Consider the following 18,619-nt stretch of genomic DNA (forward strand, 5'->3'; position numbering starts at 1 on the left):
AAATATACGGACATGGATTATATATTTTTTTTATTGCATACCTGTTATGTAATTAGTTTGTAGATGTACACATTACTGAAACCTACTGCAATAGGTTCATGCTAACAATACAGGGCTCATTTAACTCAGAGTATGTGTATCTTATAGTAACATGTAGTACCTGGATCAAAAAGTAATCAAGGAGTGTAAAATAAAGTGTTCTTTTATTTTTCCCTTGGATTTTCCCATTAGATTGTGTTTATAAGGAAAAAGAACTGCATGTTATTGGAATAATATAATTAAGTAGACACCCCTAATATGTGTTTTTCTCATCTCTCAGTATGATGAGATGGTGCATTACCCAGGATTGGATGGGATGCCTCTGGCAGGATTTGGGGATGCCCACACAGGCCGAGCACTACAGCACCACTCACTTAGTCAGAGTGCACCCTATGGATCTACAGGAGCAGCTCACCGAGTACCAATGCCCCCTGGAATGGGCAGCAACGATGGTCTGAAAAGAGAGAAGGATGAGATTTATGGGTAAGTGAGATATCTCTCAGCCTCTTGCACATGGTGCTACTTGGATATACCCTGATGTCCTTTAACACTATATTTCTATACAGGACTAGAATTCTTTTCAACTCCTCCTATTAAAAAAATAGAGAAATCTGTATGCTCATTCACTTTTTTTAACGTGCTTGTGTCTTATATATGTATATGTCTTGTACACCTCTTTATTGTTTTCCATTGTACTGGCTATTTGCCTGGGGTGTAAAGGATTATACCATCAATATTGCTGTTGGGATGCATTCTGAGGTTAACCAGTCAGGTCTTAGTTATACAATCATACTGATAAATATAACGTGAAGGATAAGGTTAAGTATAATTAAGTATAGTGTGAACTGGAGTACTTATGTTACATTTCATACTGCAATACGAATCTTAAAATCAATAGCTTAATACAGTGTTTATAATATATCTCTAAGACTGTGATGCCCTAAATAGGGAAAGGGTTAATTGGGGTAGTGTTGCCCCTGGGCTACTCTGGAATAGAATACTTATCTCAGTAGCCGTGGATACTGTATTCTCTGCATATTCTGGCTGGCATTGTTGTGTATGGCACCTCTTTTCTCATAAACCAATGTTTCCACCAAGCTGTAAATTCTCAAAATATTGTCACTGTCTCTACCCAACATTTTGTTGCTTTATGTGTAAATCATTTACTCAAGCAAATGGGTGTCTCTGGAAATATATTCAGTGCATTGATATTTATAATGTGCCTGGCAGTTTAGCAATGTCCTGCCTGTACATAATATGGGCAGGTTCACTCTGTGCATTATAAGAACTAGTAGCACTGAATAACTAGATAAATAGAAGCAAACAACTATTTTATAGTAGTTCTCTTTTTTTTGGTTGCGGTTATGTTGGAATATAGAATTCTCTGCAGCTCGAGTTTGATCTTTAACCGTATAGCAGGCCAGGCGTCTGGATTCTGTAGATCGGTCCTGGTAATTCTCAACCATGTCTCCAGAACATATTTCTTTATTATAACCGAAGCATTAGATTACAGGAGCCCGCTCTTACTGATGCGAGGCTCACATAACTTTAGTGAATAAAACCTAGATTCAAGTGCTGCGTGTATTTGTTATTTACCTTTAATATACAGAGAATGTGCATGTGGATTTGGATATATTGTTCTTAATCGCTCCTCAATCCTTGGCAAGTTAGAAGCTATACAAATACATATTTTAACATTGACTGGCTAATGGTTAAAGGTGGTCAAGGACTCCTGTGGATTTTTTTTTTTTAGTAATAGCTTTAAAAAAGATTTTGGATCAGTTTTACATACCCTTTATTGAAAATGGCGGCATGCAGCTAAAGAGTTAAAAGATTGCATATGTCATTAAGGCATCAGCAGAATGAGGAATGTTTACATTAGAAATGTGGAAGTAATGCACTGGGGACAGTGCAGTTTATCCTCAGTCAGTTCATGTAAACAGTGTGTGAAATAATGCGAGAGATTCCTCAAACTCCAACCAACTGACCCTCAAAACTTGCAATCTAATTGAAAAGGCAATTCATAATTATTTAAGATTCCTTATTTGTGGGCTTTAAAGGCAGAGTGAAATTTCATATAATGCAGTCACTATTTCTTACACATATTTACATCACAGTGTGTGCCTGAGCGTGTATGTAGGTTCACATTATATATAAACAGAAATATGTGTGTAAATACATATACCCCACCATTTTTTTTTATAAAAGATAATACGTTTTGTATATGCTAGAACTTGGTACATGCATATTTAAAATATATAAAATGTATGTTCTTGCACACAGAGATGCCTGCTCACATCCAGACATATGCACTTATACAAACATGTTTTTTATATTTACTTCTTATAGTGGAATCCATACAAATGGAATAAAAAAAACCTGGTCTCATATCTTGTTTTGAATTTTTTTTCATCATAGATCTTGTATGAACCTGGCTGTCCAGCACTGTTTAGAGCTTATATATAAATATATAGTGGCAGACAGCATCAGATTGATAGTCACACGGCGGTAGATAGCTATACACTGAGCTAATCATAAAAATGATGCATATAGGAAATACAAATAATCAAATGAAGGAACAACGTGTATATCGGTCTGTGTATGTGCTTTTGATGCCCACATATGTGTGTACATACACCCTCAGACACAACCCACTTTCAGAACGTCACATAAAGCTATAAATTAATGTCACTAATAAGTCGCAATTCCTGTAGCATGCATGAGAAACTGCAGTTGGATTCACACTGTGTTTATGCAAAAAGGATGGTATTTTTTATTTATGTCTGTATTGTTAACAACAAATACTTCAGTTGGCTTTAGTGCAAGTATCTACTAGTACTGAGATGCCTTATGGTGAGGGCTCTGCTATGTTGGCTTTTTTCACCCTAATGTGGCACTCCCAGCAGACATGCTGATAACTTTCCCACATCTTCTATAGGCACCCTCTGTTTCCTCTGCTGGCTTTGGTGTTCGAGAAGTGCGAATTGGCTACGTGTTCCCCCCGCGACAATTCAGGGTCATTCCCAGGGGGTGATGTTTGCTCTTCAGATTCTTTTAACGAAGATATCGCTGTTTTTGCCAAACAGGTTAGTTTTTCTTTCTGTACCTCCATATACAGCCAGGTGACTGACTTGCAACAGTGTGTTGTGTGGCCTTTAAAGCAAAAGCCCTTGCCTGTAAACAGAATCTTGTATGTGATATTGTGTTCCCCCAAAGCCTCTCCAGTATGTACTTCCCAAACTAAACAGCAGATAAATGAAGAGATCTTCAAGATGTACAGCACTTTGTGCACAAGGAGCATGCACAGACAAGAAAGGGATTCGTATGTCATCCACATGAGTGAGGAAAATAGGAACAAGCTGTAGAAATGACAAGGAGCTGCAATAATTAACTGTTTGCAAAATAATTTTACAAGATAGATATCTGCAAAGAATTACTAGGCTGCAGAGTTTAAATTAGGAATAAAATGCATTCCAAAAGTTTTTTCTTTCTAAACAGAAAGACATTTATGACTTTTTCCAGCATCCTCAGTAAGCCTCATTTTGACATTTCTTTTCTTAAAAATAATCACCAGAGTGGGTAAATGTAGTCAGACCATGTGAAGCCAAAATAGCAACAACATTTCTGTGAGATTATTACTGACTGCGTTCTCAATTTTGAAACACAATAGGTTAAACAGAATTTTTTCTTTAGCTTATAAAAATCTCAGAGCAAGGGGGAAAAATCAATAAAAAAGGAAAAAAACGCTAAAACACAAGATCACTCTCAGTGCTCCCAGCAAATGTTTCTTCTTGAACTTAACATATAGAAAAGGAATCAGGTCTCTGAGTTTATGTTTTATGGATGGGAAAACGGAGAGGATTTAAGACTTAAAAGGAAGGATGTTGTATTCTGCTGTAGAGAGGAGAGGTTGGATTCGTTTGCCAGGGTAATCTATCCTTTAGGAATACACACAGCATCACCATCAACAGTTTAATCGATTATTGGGAAATAAAGAAGAAAAGTTTATCTGGTATAAAAAGGAGAGTAGGGGTTGAGAGGACAGCCTTAGGGACAGAGGGCTTTCTATTCAATGAGCCAAACAAATACATATTTTATTCTGTATTTCCAGGTCAGAACAGAAAAACCCCTTTTCTCTTCCAACCCAGAGCTGGACAGTTTGGTAAGAGGAACTTTTATAATTATTAAATTACTGATTGTAAGATTGTAGGTTTTTGTGCCTTAGCTTGGATTTCTGTGTTTTCTTGTAAATACCCTTCTGCTATTGTACAATATGTTGTTTGTTATATAATAATTAGGTTTGTTTTTTTAAAACCTGAGCACAGGATAGGAAAGATATTATTTGTTTATTATGATCTCCATGGGACTTTCTGATTATCATTCACTTTGTAGACAAGAATCTGTGTTTATGTGTCACACTGCAGGGGGTTGGAAATAAGACCAGACTAAAATCATGCAAAAAAAAACAAGAAAAGTACCTTTTAATGGCAGATTGGACAGGTCTTATAATTATTGTAATAATTATTTGTCTCTGGAACTCTTTGCCTCGGCCCATCAGACTCTCCCCTTCCTTCCAAACCTTCAAACGCTCCCTAAAGACCCATCTGTTTAGGGAAGCATATGCAATGTATCTTAACTGATCAGACATTTATATATGTATCATCAATCAGTATCCACATTCCTTTTGTTTCAATGTTCCTCTAACCCCTGTAGATTGTAAGTTCTTGGGAGCAGGACCCTATGATCCTATTGTTACTCTGTATACCCTTGTTTGTTAAACTTTTTAAGATCCCTGTTTGTTTAAATTTATTGTGAAGCGCTGCGTAATTTGCTGGCGCTATATAAATAAATGATGATCCAATTTCCCTGCTGGTCAGTAGACACTAGTGGGCATGTGACTGTTGACTAGATCTGATTGAATCATGTGACAGTAGGCCTTAGGGTGCTAAAAACTCTTGATTAAATGTTTCACCACAATATGAAAATATATAGTCTGTTGTAGTCAGTTGCTGCCCATATTTACAATGGGAAGCATGGAGCCTGTGGCCCACAAGAGCCTATACAGAGAAAAAGTGGATATGTTTTCATGTCATAATTGCTTCCATGTGCCTGAAACTGTGCTATTGTCAAGGGGGCTGCAATCCTGGCCTCATCAGCTCCACCATTCTTCTGAGTAAATCACAACAATTAAAATGAGATTGTGAGCTCCTGAGACTAGACTCATGCTAAAAACATTCCCTGTCCTCTTTTCTAGATGATACAAGCCATTCAAGTTTTACGATTCCACCTGTTGGAGTTAGAAAAGGTACGTTCTGCTCTGTAGAGACATATTGTATCACATTCACTTTACAACAATTTGCTTTAGCAGGAAAAACATAACACAAATGATGTATTTAGGAGATCAAAGCTGTTAATCCTCAGAGTTGCTGGCAGAGCTCTTGAGCTTTTATCCTGCATTTGCATGTAATCAGGAGGAGTTGATATGTGAATTTCTCCGATTCCACATAAACAATCTTTACTGTCTGCCAAGTATAAATAAGACAGGCCATTCCTTGATGTCTGATTGCTTGGAATGGGACGAGATCAGGACACTGGAATCCTATGTTGTTTCTTGGAAATCCTCCTTTATTACTAAGCATTCAGTATTAACAGAGGATGGTTATCAGGTACACATTTTTCCAGCAATAGCATGCATACTATTTCAAAACATCTACTTTAGATATACTGTTTTATTCCTTAAAAAGTAACTCACAAGTGTCCTTATATTGGTAGCATCTATACAGGGAAGTCTATTAAAGTCTGTTATTACCCTGCAGTACCACTGCTGACAGTGGGCAAGTAGGTAAAAAGCAAGGTGTCTCTTGGAGTTTCTGCCTTATCTCCCTTTTTGGGATTGCCTGGACTCCCAAAAATGGATGTTATAGAACAAGATTTTAGAAAACAGATGGCTTCAGCCTTTCAGTCAATCTAAAGCCGGCCTATTCCCTGCTACCAGAGTACAAGTAACGTGTTATACTGCTTTCTAAGGAAAGATAAAAATAGAATTATATTTGAGAACATGCCTTGTATTGTATAAATAAACCCAAGATGCTTCTTTGTAGAAGTTAGGATAAATGAAACCCTTTCTAATTAGTATTACCATCTTCCTATATTCAGCTGGCTTTTCTGGCAGCTTTTTGCATGGCAACTGGCTCACAGTCTAGATTGCTAGCTTTTAGTTTACACACGTACAATACTGGCGCTAATGCAATGCACATGTGTAAATGACTGAAACACATTCAGGTGCTATATGTGCCTGCAGGCAGGAAACAGTTAATTGTACAATCAAAGCACACTCCCCTGCCTCCTCCCATATGGTGAATCCCATTAGGCTTTGTATGAATTTTGCTGGCACATACCACTCTGAGAAACAGGGGAGGGGACTGCAGAGATGAAAGGCAGTTCTTCACTGTTGCCCCTCTGGTTTGATAAGCTAATGAGCTCATTAAAGGATACAAGAGGCACTGGGGGTTTGTAACCAGATAATCCTCTTGTTAATGTGGTAATTAACCCTTTGATTCCCTTGGTCAGCCTGCTGGGAATGATGAAGGATTAAAGAAGTGGTGCCTGGGGGAACCAAAGGTAGGGGGTAAGGGTACTTAGAGGGTAAGTTCCACACTTGCAGAGAATGATGCCTCCCATCTAAGTATATAACCCATTATTAGTAATAACAATATGTACTTCAATTTCTGTCAGAGGATCATGGGAGTTGTAGTTAAACAACAAAACCACATGTTGTATTCAAGTTGCATACTAACGATTGATTCAGAGACCACTCATTAAGTGATCTCTTACCTCTTTTATCTGTTGGAAACATCTTAATTCCTTCACACAAGAGATTAACTAGGTGCCTACACATTCAATGTTATCACACCAAAACACACAAAATCTGAAATAAAGAGATGAATACTGAACAAATCCTTTTGTGTAGATGAGTGTTTAAATAAGTGTATATCTTGTTATAAAATTGCATACAATACTGGAAATAATATATCTTAATGCATATGGTTATAGCTCAGAACCTTTTGGGACAGTGCAATGATTACAGTCCTGGTGACTGCCAACACAACAAATCTGGGCCTGAACTGACCAAGTTGTGCATAGTATGTGTGCAGCTACATTTGTGAATTTTGCTATGTGTTATATATTGCTGTACTCACTATATGAATAAATAGAATAAATGCATAAATAGAATATTTGCAATAATGCATGGATGCCATGGCATTCAGTAAATTTGTAGTTGTTGGGATTATATAAGAATGAGATTTTAATTGTTTTATATTCTTTGCAGGTTCATGATCTATGTGACAATTTCTGCCATCGGTATATCACATGTCTTAAAGGCAAGATGCCCATTGATTTAGTTATAGATGATCGCGATGGTTCTTCCAAGTCTGATCTGGAAGATTTCACAGGTTCCTGCACCAGCCTATCAGACCAGGTTTGTTACGTATTTTAAATGGGGCATCCCCCCAACTAAAATATCAGATGTTTGAGATTTGATAGGGCAACAGTGATTGTAGTATTATTGACAGGCACCATGGAATATCCTGTAATGCAGTGATCCCCAACCAGTGGCTCGTGAGCAACATGTTGCTCTCAAACTCCTTGGATGTTGCTCCCAGTGGCCTCAAAGCAGGTGCTTATTTCTGAATTCCTGGCTTTTGGGCAAGTTTTGGTTGCATAAAAACCAGGTGTACTGCCAAACAGAGCCTCTTGTAGGTTGCCAGTCCATATAGGGGCTACCAAATAGCCAATAATAGTCCTTATTTGGTACCTCCAGGAACATGTTTTATGGTTGTGTTGCTCCCCAAGTCTTTTTACATATGAATGTTGCTCACAGGTAAAAAAGGTTGGGGATCACTGCTGTAATGCATGCAAATACCATGTGCAGCATAAACTTTTGCTACTTCACATTAGGTGAACACACTTGTAGCTTTAAAACACATTCAGCATCACTATATCATGCTACACTGGTTAGAATCACACACATATTGATAAAGCCGAGTAATTATTTGATGCAAATGAGTATCCAAGTGTAAAATTCTTTCATAAAAGGGTTATTAGTGCCATGATCCCAAAACATGGTGTTAATTCATTCATAAAGACTACAGTGGAGCTTTATACATTTTTTATACAGTTTTATAACTAGAAGTTACTGGGCTCAACAACAAAATCATTTTCAGGTTCTACTTAACTTAAGATACTTTTTTTGTCACATCTAAGAAGGCTTGCACCTCAAAAAAAGAATAAAAATCTCCTGTACACACTGGACACAGACAGAACCTGACTTTTTAGTAGCCCTTTATGTTAGAGCTTTTTGAAATCCATGGTTCCAGGGCCTCCAAAAAGTCACAGGGTCTGCATCCTCTATAGCAGTGCTGTCCAACTGGCGGCCCGCGGGCCGCATGCGGCCCTCGACCCCCCTCTGTGTGGCCCCCCACCTGTCTGGCTGCTTTGATGGCTTAAAATGGTATCAGTACTAACCTTAACTGGCCCCCTGCATAGTTATCACCTCAGATTCAGGCTGTAATCCCTCTGTATTGTTTAAAAATGTAATCCCCTGTGTTGTTCACACCTTTTAATCTCTGTATTGTTCACCCCCTGCAGTGTTCACACCTCAGGCTCAGGCTGTAATCACTCACATTGTTCACCTATTCACACCTCAGACATTGTATGTACTGCCTGGACTATGCTGCCTGTGTATAGGCAGCATAGGGTAGGCAGAGTATGGCACATAGGCAGCATAAGGCAGGCAGAGTATGGCACACACAGGCAGCATAGGAAAGGCAGAATGCTGCCTGTGTGTGCCATATTCTGCCTACCCTATGCTGCCTGTGGGAGGTGAACCTGGCAGGGGTTTGTTCTGGGAGTTTGTTAGCAGTTGGAAATAGCCATTAAATGGTCCCTAAGGTGTGTAATTATATGCTGGGGGTTGCTGTGCTATCCATAGGGGAGGAGGCGGCATATGGATTTAAGGGTGTGTCTTAATATGACATAATATCATTCTTTAACATATGAATGATGGTTGATATCCCTGCAGCGACCATTGTGATAAAATGGGTGTGGTTTAAAATGGGGGAGTGGCCAAAACTGGCTTCCATTAGCGGCCCTCCACCATGTATTCGAGAGAAATTCCGGCCCTCGGCACCGCAGAAGTTGGACAGCGCTGCTCTATAGCTATTCCCCTGGGCCCATATGTCCCTTCTCCAACTAAAGTATTTAGTACAAATGTTGCACATCTGGGTGCAATTACTAGGATGGTAGACAATCCATATTCATCTAAATTGTATTCTATCTCTTCAGTCACATCGCCTCCATTGCTTCTTTATATATATATATATATATATATATATATATCCTTACTGAATGTGTTCCCTTACACACATATTTACCCTCCCACACACATATGTAAGAACATGCATTTGTAAAATGTAATGCAATACCAGCTTTCTTTGAGCTATACTTGCTTCATAAAGAAATTGTTTGTGAGGAAGGGCAAAATACAGGCTCAGCTAGTAAATGCATAATTAATGAGTCCCATCCCAAGATTATTAATTTCTAGTAATGCACCCCTTCAGATAACAAGGGTCTGCCATGTTTCTCTCTTTATTTCTATCCCCTTCTGCCTAAACTAATGCAGGGAATGCATTTGCCTATAGTTAGACTGATGCATTTTTAATATTCCTCCAGGCTACAGAGCGAGGAGGGTAGATAAAGGTCTGGCGCTGAATGCACTAATTCCAAATTCCAAGCAGCAGCCCATTGTGTGCTTGTCACCCCTGTGCACGGCACAGCAAGTCTTAACCCTTTTTATCCATAGACTCACGGATCAAGAAATGCCAGCCCAGCTGCTAGAAACATTATAACCTAGATTATTTTAGGCAGGCAATACCCAGTGGTGTAACTAGAAGCTATGTGGCCCCACAACAATTGAACCCAAAAAAATGTCAGATTCAAAAAGCATTTTGGCATTAGTTGTTATTTTACTTCACTTTAAGCCTAGTTTTAAAAGAACTTTCTTATAAAATGTCATTTTTTTATTTTCTCATTTCTTTATTTTCTTATTGCTTTACCCCATATGGTGCTCAGTGCATGCAACAGTGCTCCACAGAGTTCAGAGCAATACATATACAGACTTGGTCAGGCAGTTTGGCCTGTAGGATTGCAGATGATCAGACAAGCTTGAAAATCAAATCTGCCTTTGCACCATGTTAGTGAGTGCATGAATCATCAGCAAAGTCTCAGCCCCTCTTCCTGCAGTTTCGATTCAATCTGTCTGCTGGCCCAAAGAAACAGAACGATTAAATATACAGGGGCAATAAAACACTCAGACTCTCCCAGTTTGACACTGCTCAGTGCAACAAAGAGATCTTGCTGGTCAATATTTGGTAGCTCCAAGAGCAGGCAGCTTCCCATACAGTTTCATTAAACAGTAGTTAAAATAGTAGAACTGTGGCTTGAGTGACAGGTGGTTGCCATTAAAATCAATGGCGGTTTGTATTTATAAATGTACTTTAACATAATACATATGTCATAATACCCTGTAAACATCTTAGGGGAGTGATATTACTCAAGTATTAAATAGCACAAACCTCTAATAGTCATTAATGTGTCTAGTTGTTCAAGGGACTGACCAAATACCACTTCAGTTAGACAACTTTTCCCTGGACAGCAACATACAAGCATTGCACTACTATTAGTATACACTTGGTACCCATTTGTCCACAGTAATACACATTGGCCACAGGAGGGTCTTATTTGCTAGGCATTATAATATGTATACTTTGGCCACTGGAAGACCCATAAATATGTCACTGTCATTAGTATATTTTGACTATTTCACTGACTAACCCCTAAACAAGCCACTGCCCTTAGTACATTATGGCCCTAATTGAGGCTATCCCATAAACATAGCATTGCTATTGGTAAACTTTAGTTTCCATTTTGGAGTTACAGAGTAGGTGCTGTTAACATTTCAAAGCCCTCTGTGTCTGTACTTCATTTACATTTCATGTCTTCACCAACCCCCCTGGAGCTTTTCAATAAGAAATCTGTGCTCTTCAGAGCTTTCCTTCCCATGGGTTGCAAGGCGCCTGCACACTCTTTCCTTATCCCACTGTGAATCTGGGGTTCTCCTTATATGTACCTCAAGGTTAAGCAGGACAGGGTAAAGGGTCACAACGCTGTTATATCCAAACCTACCCAGCTGGAACCCAAAGCTTTCTGTGATCACCTGAAAGCAGCAGCTAACTACACTCCACAGGGGAAAAGGCGCCCAGCCAGAGCCTTAAGGCAGCAAGTGCCTTTGAATGCAGGATTAAAGGGTCAGCAAGGGTCATTTCAGCTCCCAGAGGGGGTGTATGTACAAATGAAAATGACCCCTTACATCTCAAGAATGGAGAGGATTGTCTTTCATTCTCTCCTTATCTCTCTGGTGTTCTGGATTTCAAAAAGCTCTAACATAAAGGGCTACCAAAAAGTCAGGTTCTGTCCAGTGTGTACAGGAGATTTTTATTCTTATTTCGGGGTGCATGCCCTCCTAGATGTGACAAAAAGATAAATCAAATGCTTATCAATGAGGTACACAGCTATTTTCATGAGCAAAGTCACTTTGGTGTAATCTTTTACGTTTTATATTTATGTCCCATATTTGTCACCAACCCCTGGCCACGTCTGTGAATGTGTGGTATCTATAGACTGCTGTATAAATTGGCCATATTTAAACTGGCACAGAAGAGACTGAATCTGCTACTGCTACTTCATATTCACTTAAATGGGAAATGCATGGCAGAACTGGAAAATGACACAGTTTCCCATTTGAATAAATGGAAAGTGGTGCAAGTGGATTTAAACAATTTTACTACAATGTGTGTGCTTCAGGTATTTACTCCAATATAAAATGGTCATTCTAGTGCCACCCTAGATTATCACTATCTGTGTGACCCCAATGGCTGGCCTAGCATGTATTGCAGTCCTTTTCTAGCTAGCCACACATTTGAGGTTATGTAATATAAGGCACTAAGTTGGCCTAGAGAGGAGCAGTAACACATAGCAACCAATCAGCAGGTAAAATATAGCAGTTACCTGTTTAAAATCAGACGTCTTATTGGTTGCTATGGGTTACTGATCCTAGGCAAACTTAGTGACTTCATTATATATAGGAGACCGTGTTTTACTTCATTGTTGTTCATGGAAAAAAGGTTGTGGGACTCGGCCTCTCCTGCATTTTAAGGTTAGTGGCTTGTAGTGCCAAATCCTTATACAGAGCTCTATGCAATTATTAGAACTATATAAGAATAAAGACGCCAATAACAAAAATACATGTACAAAAAAGACAAATATCATTATTTTCAAATATAATTTTTATGCCCAGGACTTTTTACTCCGCTGATGCTGGGCCTACATGTGTTTTGAGAACAATTATACCCCTTTGAGACTCAAAATACTTTGTTTACTACATTTTAAGATCCCTTCAGTTTAATTTTGGGGATGGCTTGTTACAGAAACTAATATGTACATTTTGTGCCCTCAGAATAACTCATGGATACGAGATCATGACGAGACAGGCTCGACTCACTCAGGTACACCGGGTCCTTCCAGCGGAGGGCTAGCTTCCCAAAGTGGAGATAATTCCAGTGAACAGGGTAAGACAAGCATTGATTTCTGTCCCACGCACTTTACCCTTTAAATGTTTGTTGTGGATTTAATCTTTTTTCACACAGGTGTTGCAAGACCAATTCATGAATAGACCACCTTGTCTATGAAGTCAATATTCTTCAGTTGCTGCAATGCTCGTGTCTGTGTAGCATGCATAATGTGTGTGCATAATGTGCTGCATTACTCTTGCTGCTTTTGCCACCTTGGCACAGTTGATAACACATTGAAAAGAGTGGAAAATCAAATATGGCATGCACAAAAGTTTAGAAACCTTTAAGTCAATATTTTGTTACACCGTCTTTGGCAGAATTAGCAACTTCCAAATGTTTCCTGTAGCCGACTAAGAGCTCTTGTAACTTGGGGATTTTCTCCCACACTGCTGTGCAGAACTCTTCCAGCTCAGACATATTTTAGGCCATCTTGCATGCACTGAGTGTTGGACCTCAGCCAACAATTTTCAGTTAGATTGTAGTTTGCGAGGCACAGTTTTGAACGGTGTCCTGCTAATTGTCAGCTTGTTTATAGCTTCAGCTATTTCCCTGACCAGGGCATATTCACTTCTAGGTTTTGTTGATATATGGCTGACTCCATTCTGTAGCCTGTGCACAACAAATAGCAGGATATTCTTTATATGATAGCTTTTTTTCCAAAGGTCTCTTATGTGATTGCTCCAGACATTTTTATGTGCCATAAGCACACTAGTTTAGCAAGGTGCTCATTTTGTGCATTTTAGATGATGACTTTGGGCTGTAGAAAAGGCTTCCTTCTCAAAAGCTCTTTGATGCAGATGAATGTTGTTTATTATGCCAACTATTCCACTGGCAGCTAAATTTGTATAGCATGTTGATTGCATTGATCTTTGGGTTTCTTTGCAGATCTGACCAGGTTTAATTTCTAATAAGGCCAAATACAGAAGCAGTCAAAACACCCCAATCTGCTTGTTACCAATACATACGTTTTGGGCAAAGCATTTACATAGTATGTAAAGCTATTATAAGATGATTGGCACATTTTGAAACCAGGAAATAGTAAGCATGACAATCTCTGCACTTTGTATGGTTTGATATTTGTATGGGACAACTCAGTTAACCCAAAATCCAACCACTCAATGGACATCAAAACAGATTTAACTTAATAAGGAAGACAATTTGGAGATACAATTATTTGCCAAAGGAGGCATTTATTAATAGTAAAAAATGTCATAATCTAGAAGGGAAACCTTTTAATGGACACCTGAAATGACTGCAGTCTGCAAGCCATTGTTTGGCTCTAGTGCATGAGCGCAGTATGGCATTTCTTCTGGTAGTTCAGCAGTTTAGACTGTTTCTACTTTAATAATGGTGAGCCATCAAAACACTGTCACTCCTTTTTCTATGAAATGCTGGTAGAACTATATAAGTATAGCTACAAGAAAGATCTGAGTGTATATCTGATCTGCAGGCCCCTCTGGCTGTATAGAAATCACAGCTTGTCTTTCTCCCTCTGCCAAACCTATACCCCTCCCCTACTGAGCCCCCTCCTTCCAAACTTCAAGGTCATCAGATAAAAGTGTGGAGTCAGTACTGTGCTTTAACTCAGCTGCCTAAGATTTTTTTTCTCATCTCTGTAAGCTGCCTCTCATTCATAAATCTTTGTGCCCCCTCCACCCTTTAGCAAGCTCCCTCTTCCTTTCCCCCTCCCCATGCTGCTTCACTGCCTGTCTGCTTCATTGACTCACAGCGAGGGTTGCCATAAAGCCACAGGGAGTGTTGGTTAATCACAGAATAATCCTTGGGGGGGTCCTCCCATCAGCCCCTAGATCTGGTATCCCTTTCCCCACTCTCCTACCCCTCACCACTTCTCCTTCATTCAGTCACTTCTTGCAGTATGTAAACGGGATTAGTGTAAAATAAACAACTTGGGGAGTTGCGCTGGCTGTAACATAACCAGAGACTTAGTGTGTATATATAGCTATATATATTTAGTCCGTGGAACAAAACAGGATACAGTACAACAGGGACAGTTTCATAGAAGAGTTGTGATTAGCAGGGCATGACTTTGTGGGACATGGACCAGCAATTAGGGGGATTATTTCATCATCGTCGTCATCATCATCACATAGTCTAGATTCTACTGTATTCCTTTTTTGGTGGCTTACGAGATATTTTATAAAAGTATATATTTTAAAAGTTTGGGGAGTTATATAACAGCCTCAGATAGCCCATCTGTCCCTAGCTGCTTCTTACAGCCATAGATGACCAAGATATCAGGATGGATGGAACTTTTTCACATTTTTTCCTTAGAACAATGCTAATTCTCACAATCTGATGTGTTGTTTTCAGTCACAAAAAAACCTTTATTTTGTGACTAGTGTCACCCAAAAGTAACCTGGCACACAAAGCATTGTTATCAGTGCAGTCCTCTCAGGAACAGCATCAGTCGATCTTAAATTACTGGTAGCCACTTACAATTATTTTAAATAGGAATTATGATGCTCATGGTATAAAATAACAGGTATGCAATGACAACTAGGAACTATGTGTTCTATACTTGATGTAGTGTCATAGACAGCATTATTCTCTCTGGAATATAGTGTACTATAGGCAAGAGGATCCACATGAAGAAAACCTGAAGCAGCTGCCATTTTTTCAGTTAATTTTGTAAATGAAGGTTCTTTCCAAGAGGCTAGTAGAATTTTAAAAAAATTGTGTGCCCCTATTACTGTTGCTTATATAAGTTGGAATTTTTCTAATTAAAATGAATTATTTTTACAAATAAATATTTAGATTGAATAAAAGAGAGAGTGCGTAGGTAGAAAGTAATGAAGGATCGGGCTGGCTACCTAAACCAACACTAACAACATTTCTACCAACACAGGGCAGAGATATTATACATTGAATTGGAACTTTTTTTATCATTTAATGTTCTAGGAGGTATTATACGTAAAATTGGCACAGCATTTATCCTGCAATGTGTTCAGGGGAACTTGGTGCTGTATTTATTTTATTATATATTCTATTATGTATTATAAATTAAATAAGTAAGTTGTCATATGCCCTGGGATATTACACATAAAAATTCCACTGCATTTATTCTGCCATGTGTTTTGGGGTATTGTATATGGAGATGGTCCTGGGATACTATCAAGGAATCTTCGTAGAGTGTAATAGGAAACCCATCATTATTTAGGAGAAGTGCCTAAAAATTGAATTTTATTTATTTTTTTTTTTTTTAAAAAAAGCATACTTTGGAATGATAGTATCCCTTCCAGTTAGGATAAAATATAGGTTTATTTAAGTATTGTAAGACAGTTAAAAAATGCTTGGCAGAGGCTTTTATGGCTGCAGCCAGATGAGCAAGTATAACTCAAGAATGCTGCCAGTAGCGTTTCCTCAGTGATGCTTGCTTGTCACTAGGGAAATGCCAAAGTATTCTTGCCCAGGGTGTACTATGCACTATAAGAGTTGCTGTGCACAGAATGTTATATCAAGCCTAGCCTCTTGGCTCCAAACTGCTGGGTTATGCTTTTGTATGGCATAGAATGGCTACACACAGGCTGACACGGCAATCATTCGCAATTTGTCGATACATAACAAAATCTGTGATAAGATAGATAACGAAAAGGTGAAATAGTCAGTCATGTGGTCCAGGTCTAAAGTGATATACTGCAAGCTAGTATAATTCAATTAGATCAGAATGGCTACATGCAATTGTTGGATTATAGTGCACACCCATGTTTTAGTTATTTTCTGTCAGTCAATATCCAAGTTAAGTACCAATATAGTATGCTGAATTGTCCAGTAGTGCGAATCCTTGGCTAGAGAATTCATCTTTTTTTCTGTCCCATTCCATTGCACTGACACCTATCTCTTATGTTGACCAATCTGAGGACTCACCCCCAAGTGACCCTTATCCTTATTAGAACCCAATTAAACCCTCTCGGCCTTATCCCTATCCCTCTGTACATGTGAAGCCTTTGTTCTGTACATCCCTTTGTTCATGATGTTTAGCATTATGAGAGCACATCAGTAAGGCAAGATTTTGCATAGGAAAGTCAACCAGATGAATAGAAGAAGATGGGGGTGTTGAAGAGGTGAGATGGAGCTCAGTGAGACCTTGTAACACAGGCCAAAGAAGGCACAACTCTGATACATAATTTACCTCCCCTCCAGGCAAGCTTTTAAGCTCTTATTTTGCCGCAGGTTATTGGAGCTGAGCAGCTGTTATTTGGTCCCCCAGACTCCCCCCCTCTGATTTATGTTTATAAGACAGGAGGCTGTGTGTTTGCCTGGGCAGGAAGAAAGAAATCTTACAAGGCAGCAAATTGTGTGCAATCTGAAAGGGATGTCCACAGATTAGTTACAAAGGTGAAAGTATATTCACATTAAAAGTAAGAAATAACCATGGTCTGAAATCATGAACCATAAATAGGCTGCTGACTCTATAGAGACCTAAGAGAAAACTAGGCCATACCTCTACCATACCCTTGTGGATGTTAGATCAGCTTTTAGTAGCAAGGTATGGGCCTTGCATATACAGAATAACTGCTGTTTGTAGCTAACAATTATGTCTCCATTCACTTTATGTTGTGTCTCTCCCACAGGTGACTGTATGGATAACAGTGTGGCATCGCCGAGCACAGGGGATGACGACGACTTAGATAGAGACAAGAAGAGGAACAAAAAAAGAGGCATTTTTCCCAAAGTTGCCACAAACATAATGAGGGCGTGGCTCTTTCAGCACCTCTCGGTAAGGCCATGGAGTCTGTATGACACTGTTTATGGGGATGCTGCATATATGGCTCAGTGTTATGCTCCTTCTGTAATTATATGTCCAGTATAATAGTTTTAACAGACAGAGAAAAGGCCATTGATATGTATTCCATCATTCTTTCTATACCAGTTAGCCATAGAGCAAGAGACAAACCTTCTCTTTTTTATTTATATGACTTGGAGCTGTAATATTATTCCTCATTAGAGCAACCAATTAAATATGATCCATTCATTTCACTTAAGCTGTGACATGAAGTGTTCAATTTGTCATTCATTAAGGGCAATTGCACACCTAGTGCTTTGTTGCCATTCCTGCAGCAACAAATTGGTCTTAAAATAACTTTTAGTACAGAAGAATGCAGAAGGCGGCATTTTCCCACTACTGTTCCTGACCATCACATGTTAATCCTTCTGAATTAAAAGGCATTTTTAGAATCTTTGTCACCATTGCACAAAAGCTTAAGTACCTTTTAGACTATCTTCTTGGCCCAGTTTCAAAATGCACAACTGTTTAGTTTTGGCGCAAATAAGCAGATTTCCTGTGTCATACCTGATAAGAAACAGCTGGACATTTGGAGTGAAAGTAAACTTGCTTCCTAACAACCTGTTAAAAAAAAAAAAATCACGTGCTATAAAATGACTCTGGCTTTCCATTCATCAGACCGAACACCTAGATATGCAGTTATATATGCAGTTATAAAGAGTTATATTAAATATTAAGAGAATGTTGTGTTAGGGTAATAATCCCCATGACTATAAAAACAATATTACTCTGCCTTCATCTTCTCTATAGAAACCTGTCTAGTTTGCCAGTGTAGAACAGTTCCAATTAAAATTTACCAAAGCGCAGAATAAAAGCTTTGAATCTCTACTGTTCTAACCCATTGAGGGAGCCTCGGGCAAAATTTCAGCTTGCGAGGTAGAGAGAAACAATTAGTCAGAAGGAAGCTTGTCCTTGCCTAGTTAAACAAAGCAAAGTTAATGAACAATGACCAATTAGTTACTAATTGTCAAAGCTATAAACCTATTAGAAGCTGGTAAACGGGTAATCAATTCTAGGTAATTACCCTGAACCTTCTTAGCAGAAAGCACTGGGTAGAAAAATCAAGAGACCGATCTCTGAGAATACG

At 38.8% G+C, this 18,619-nt stretch overlaps 1 protein-coding gene across 2 annotated transcripts in view; it reads left to right on the forward strand.

Moving 5' to 3' along the window:
* meis3 (Meis homeobox 3) overlaps positions 1-18,619 on the forward strand; it is a 28,980-nt gene that overhangs the window by 3,544 nt on the left and 6,817 nt on the right. For both annotated transcript variants that reach the window (XM_012968235.3, NM_001006781.1), the window contains 7 exons: positions 320-522; positions 2,978-3,125; positions 4,151-4,201; positions 5,294-5,344; positions 7,370-7,519; positions 12,614-12,725; positions 17,321-17,466. In XM_012968235.3, the coding sequence (XP_012823689.1) occupies positions 320-522; positions 2,978-3,125; positions 4,151-4,201; positions 5,294-5,344; positions 7,370-7,519; positions 12,614-12,725; positions 17,321-17,466 (861 nt within the window). The remainder of the gene's footprint in view (positions 1-319; positions 523-2,977; positions 3,126-4,150; positions 4,202-5,293; positions 5,345-7,369; positions 7,520-12,613; positions 12,726-17,320; positions 17,467-18,619) is intronic.

The sequence above is a fragment of the Xenopus tropicalis genome, chromosome 8, assembly GCF_000004195.4.
Source record: "Xenopus tropicalis strain Nigerian chromosome 8, UCB_Xtro_10.0, whole genome shotgun sequence".
Lineage (NCBI taxonomy): Eukaryota > Metazoa > Chordata > Amphibia > Anura > Pipidae > Xenopus > Xenopus tropicalis.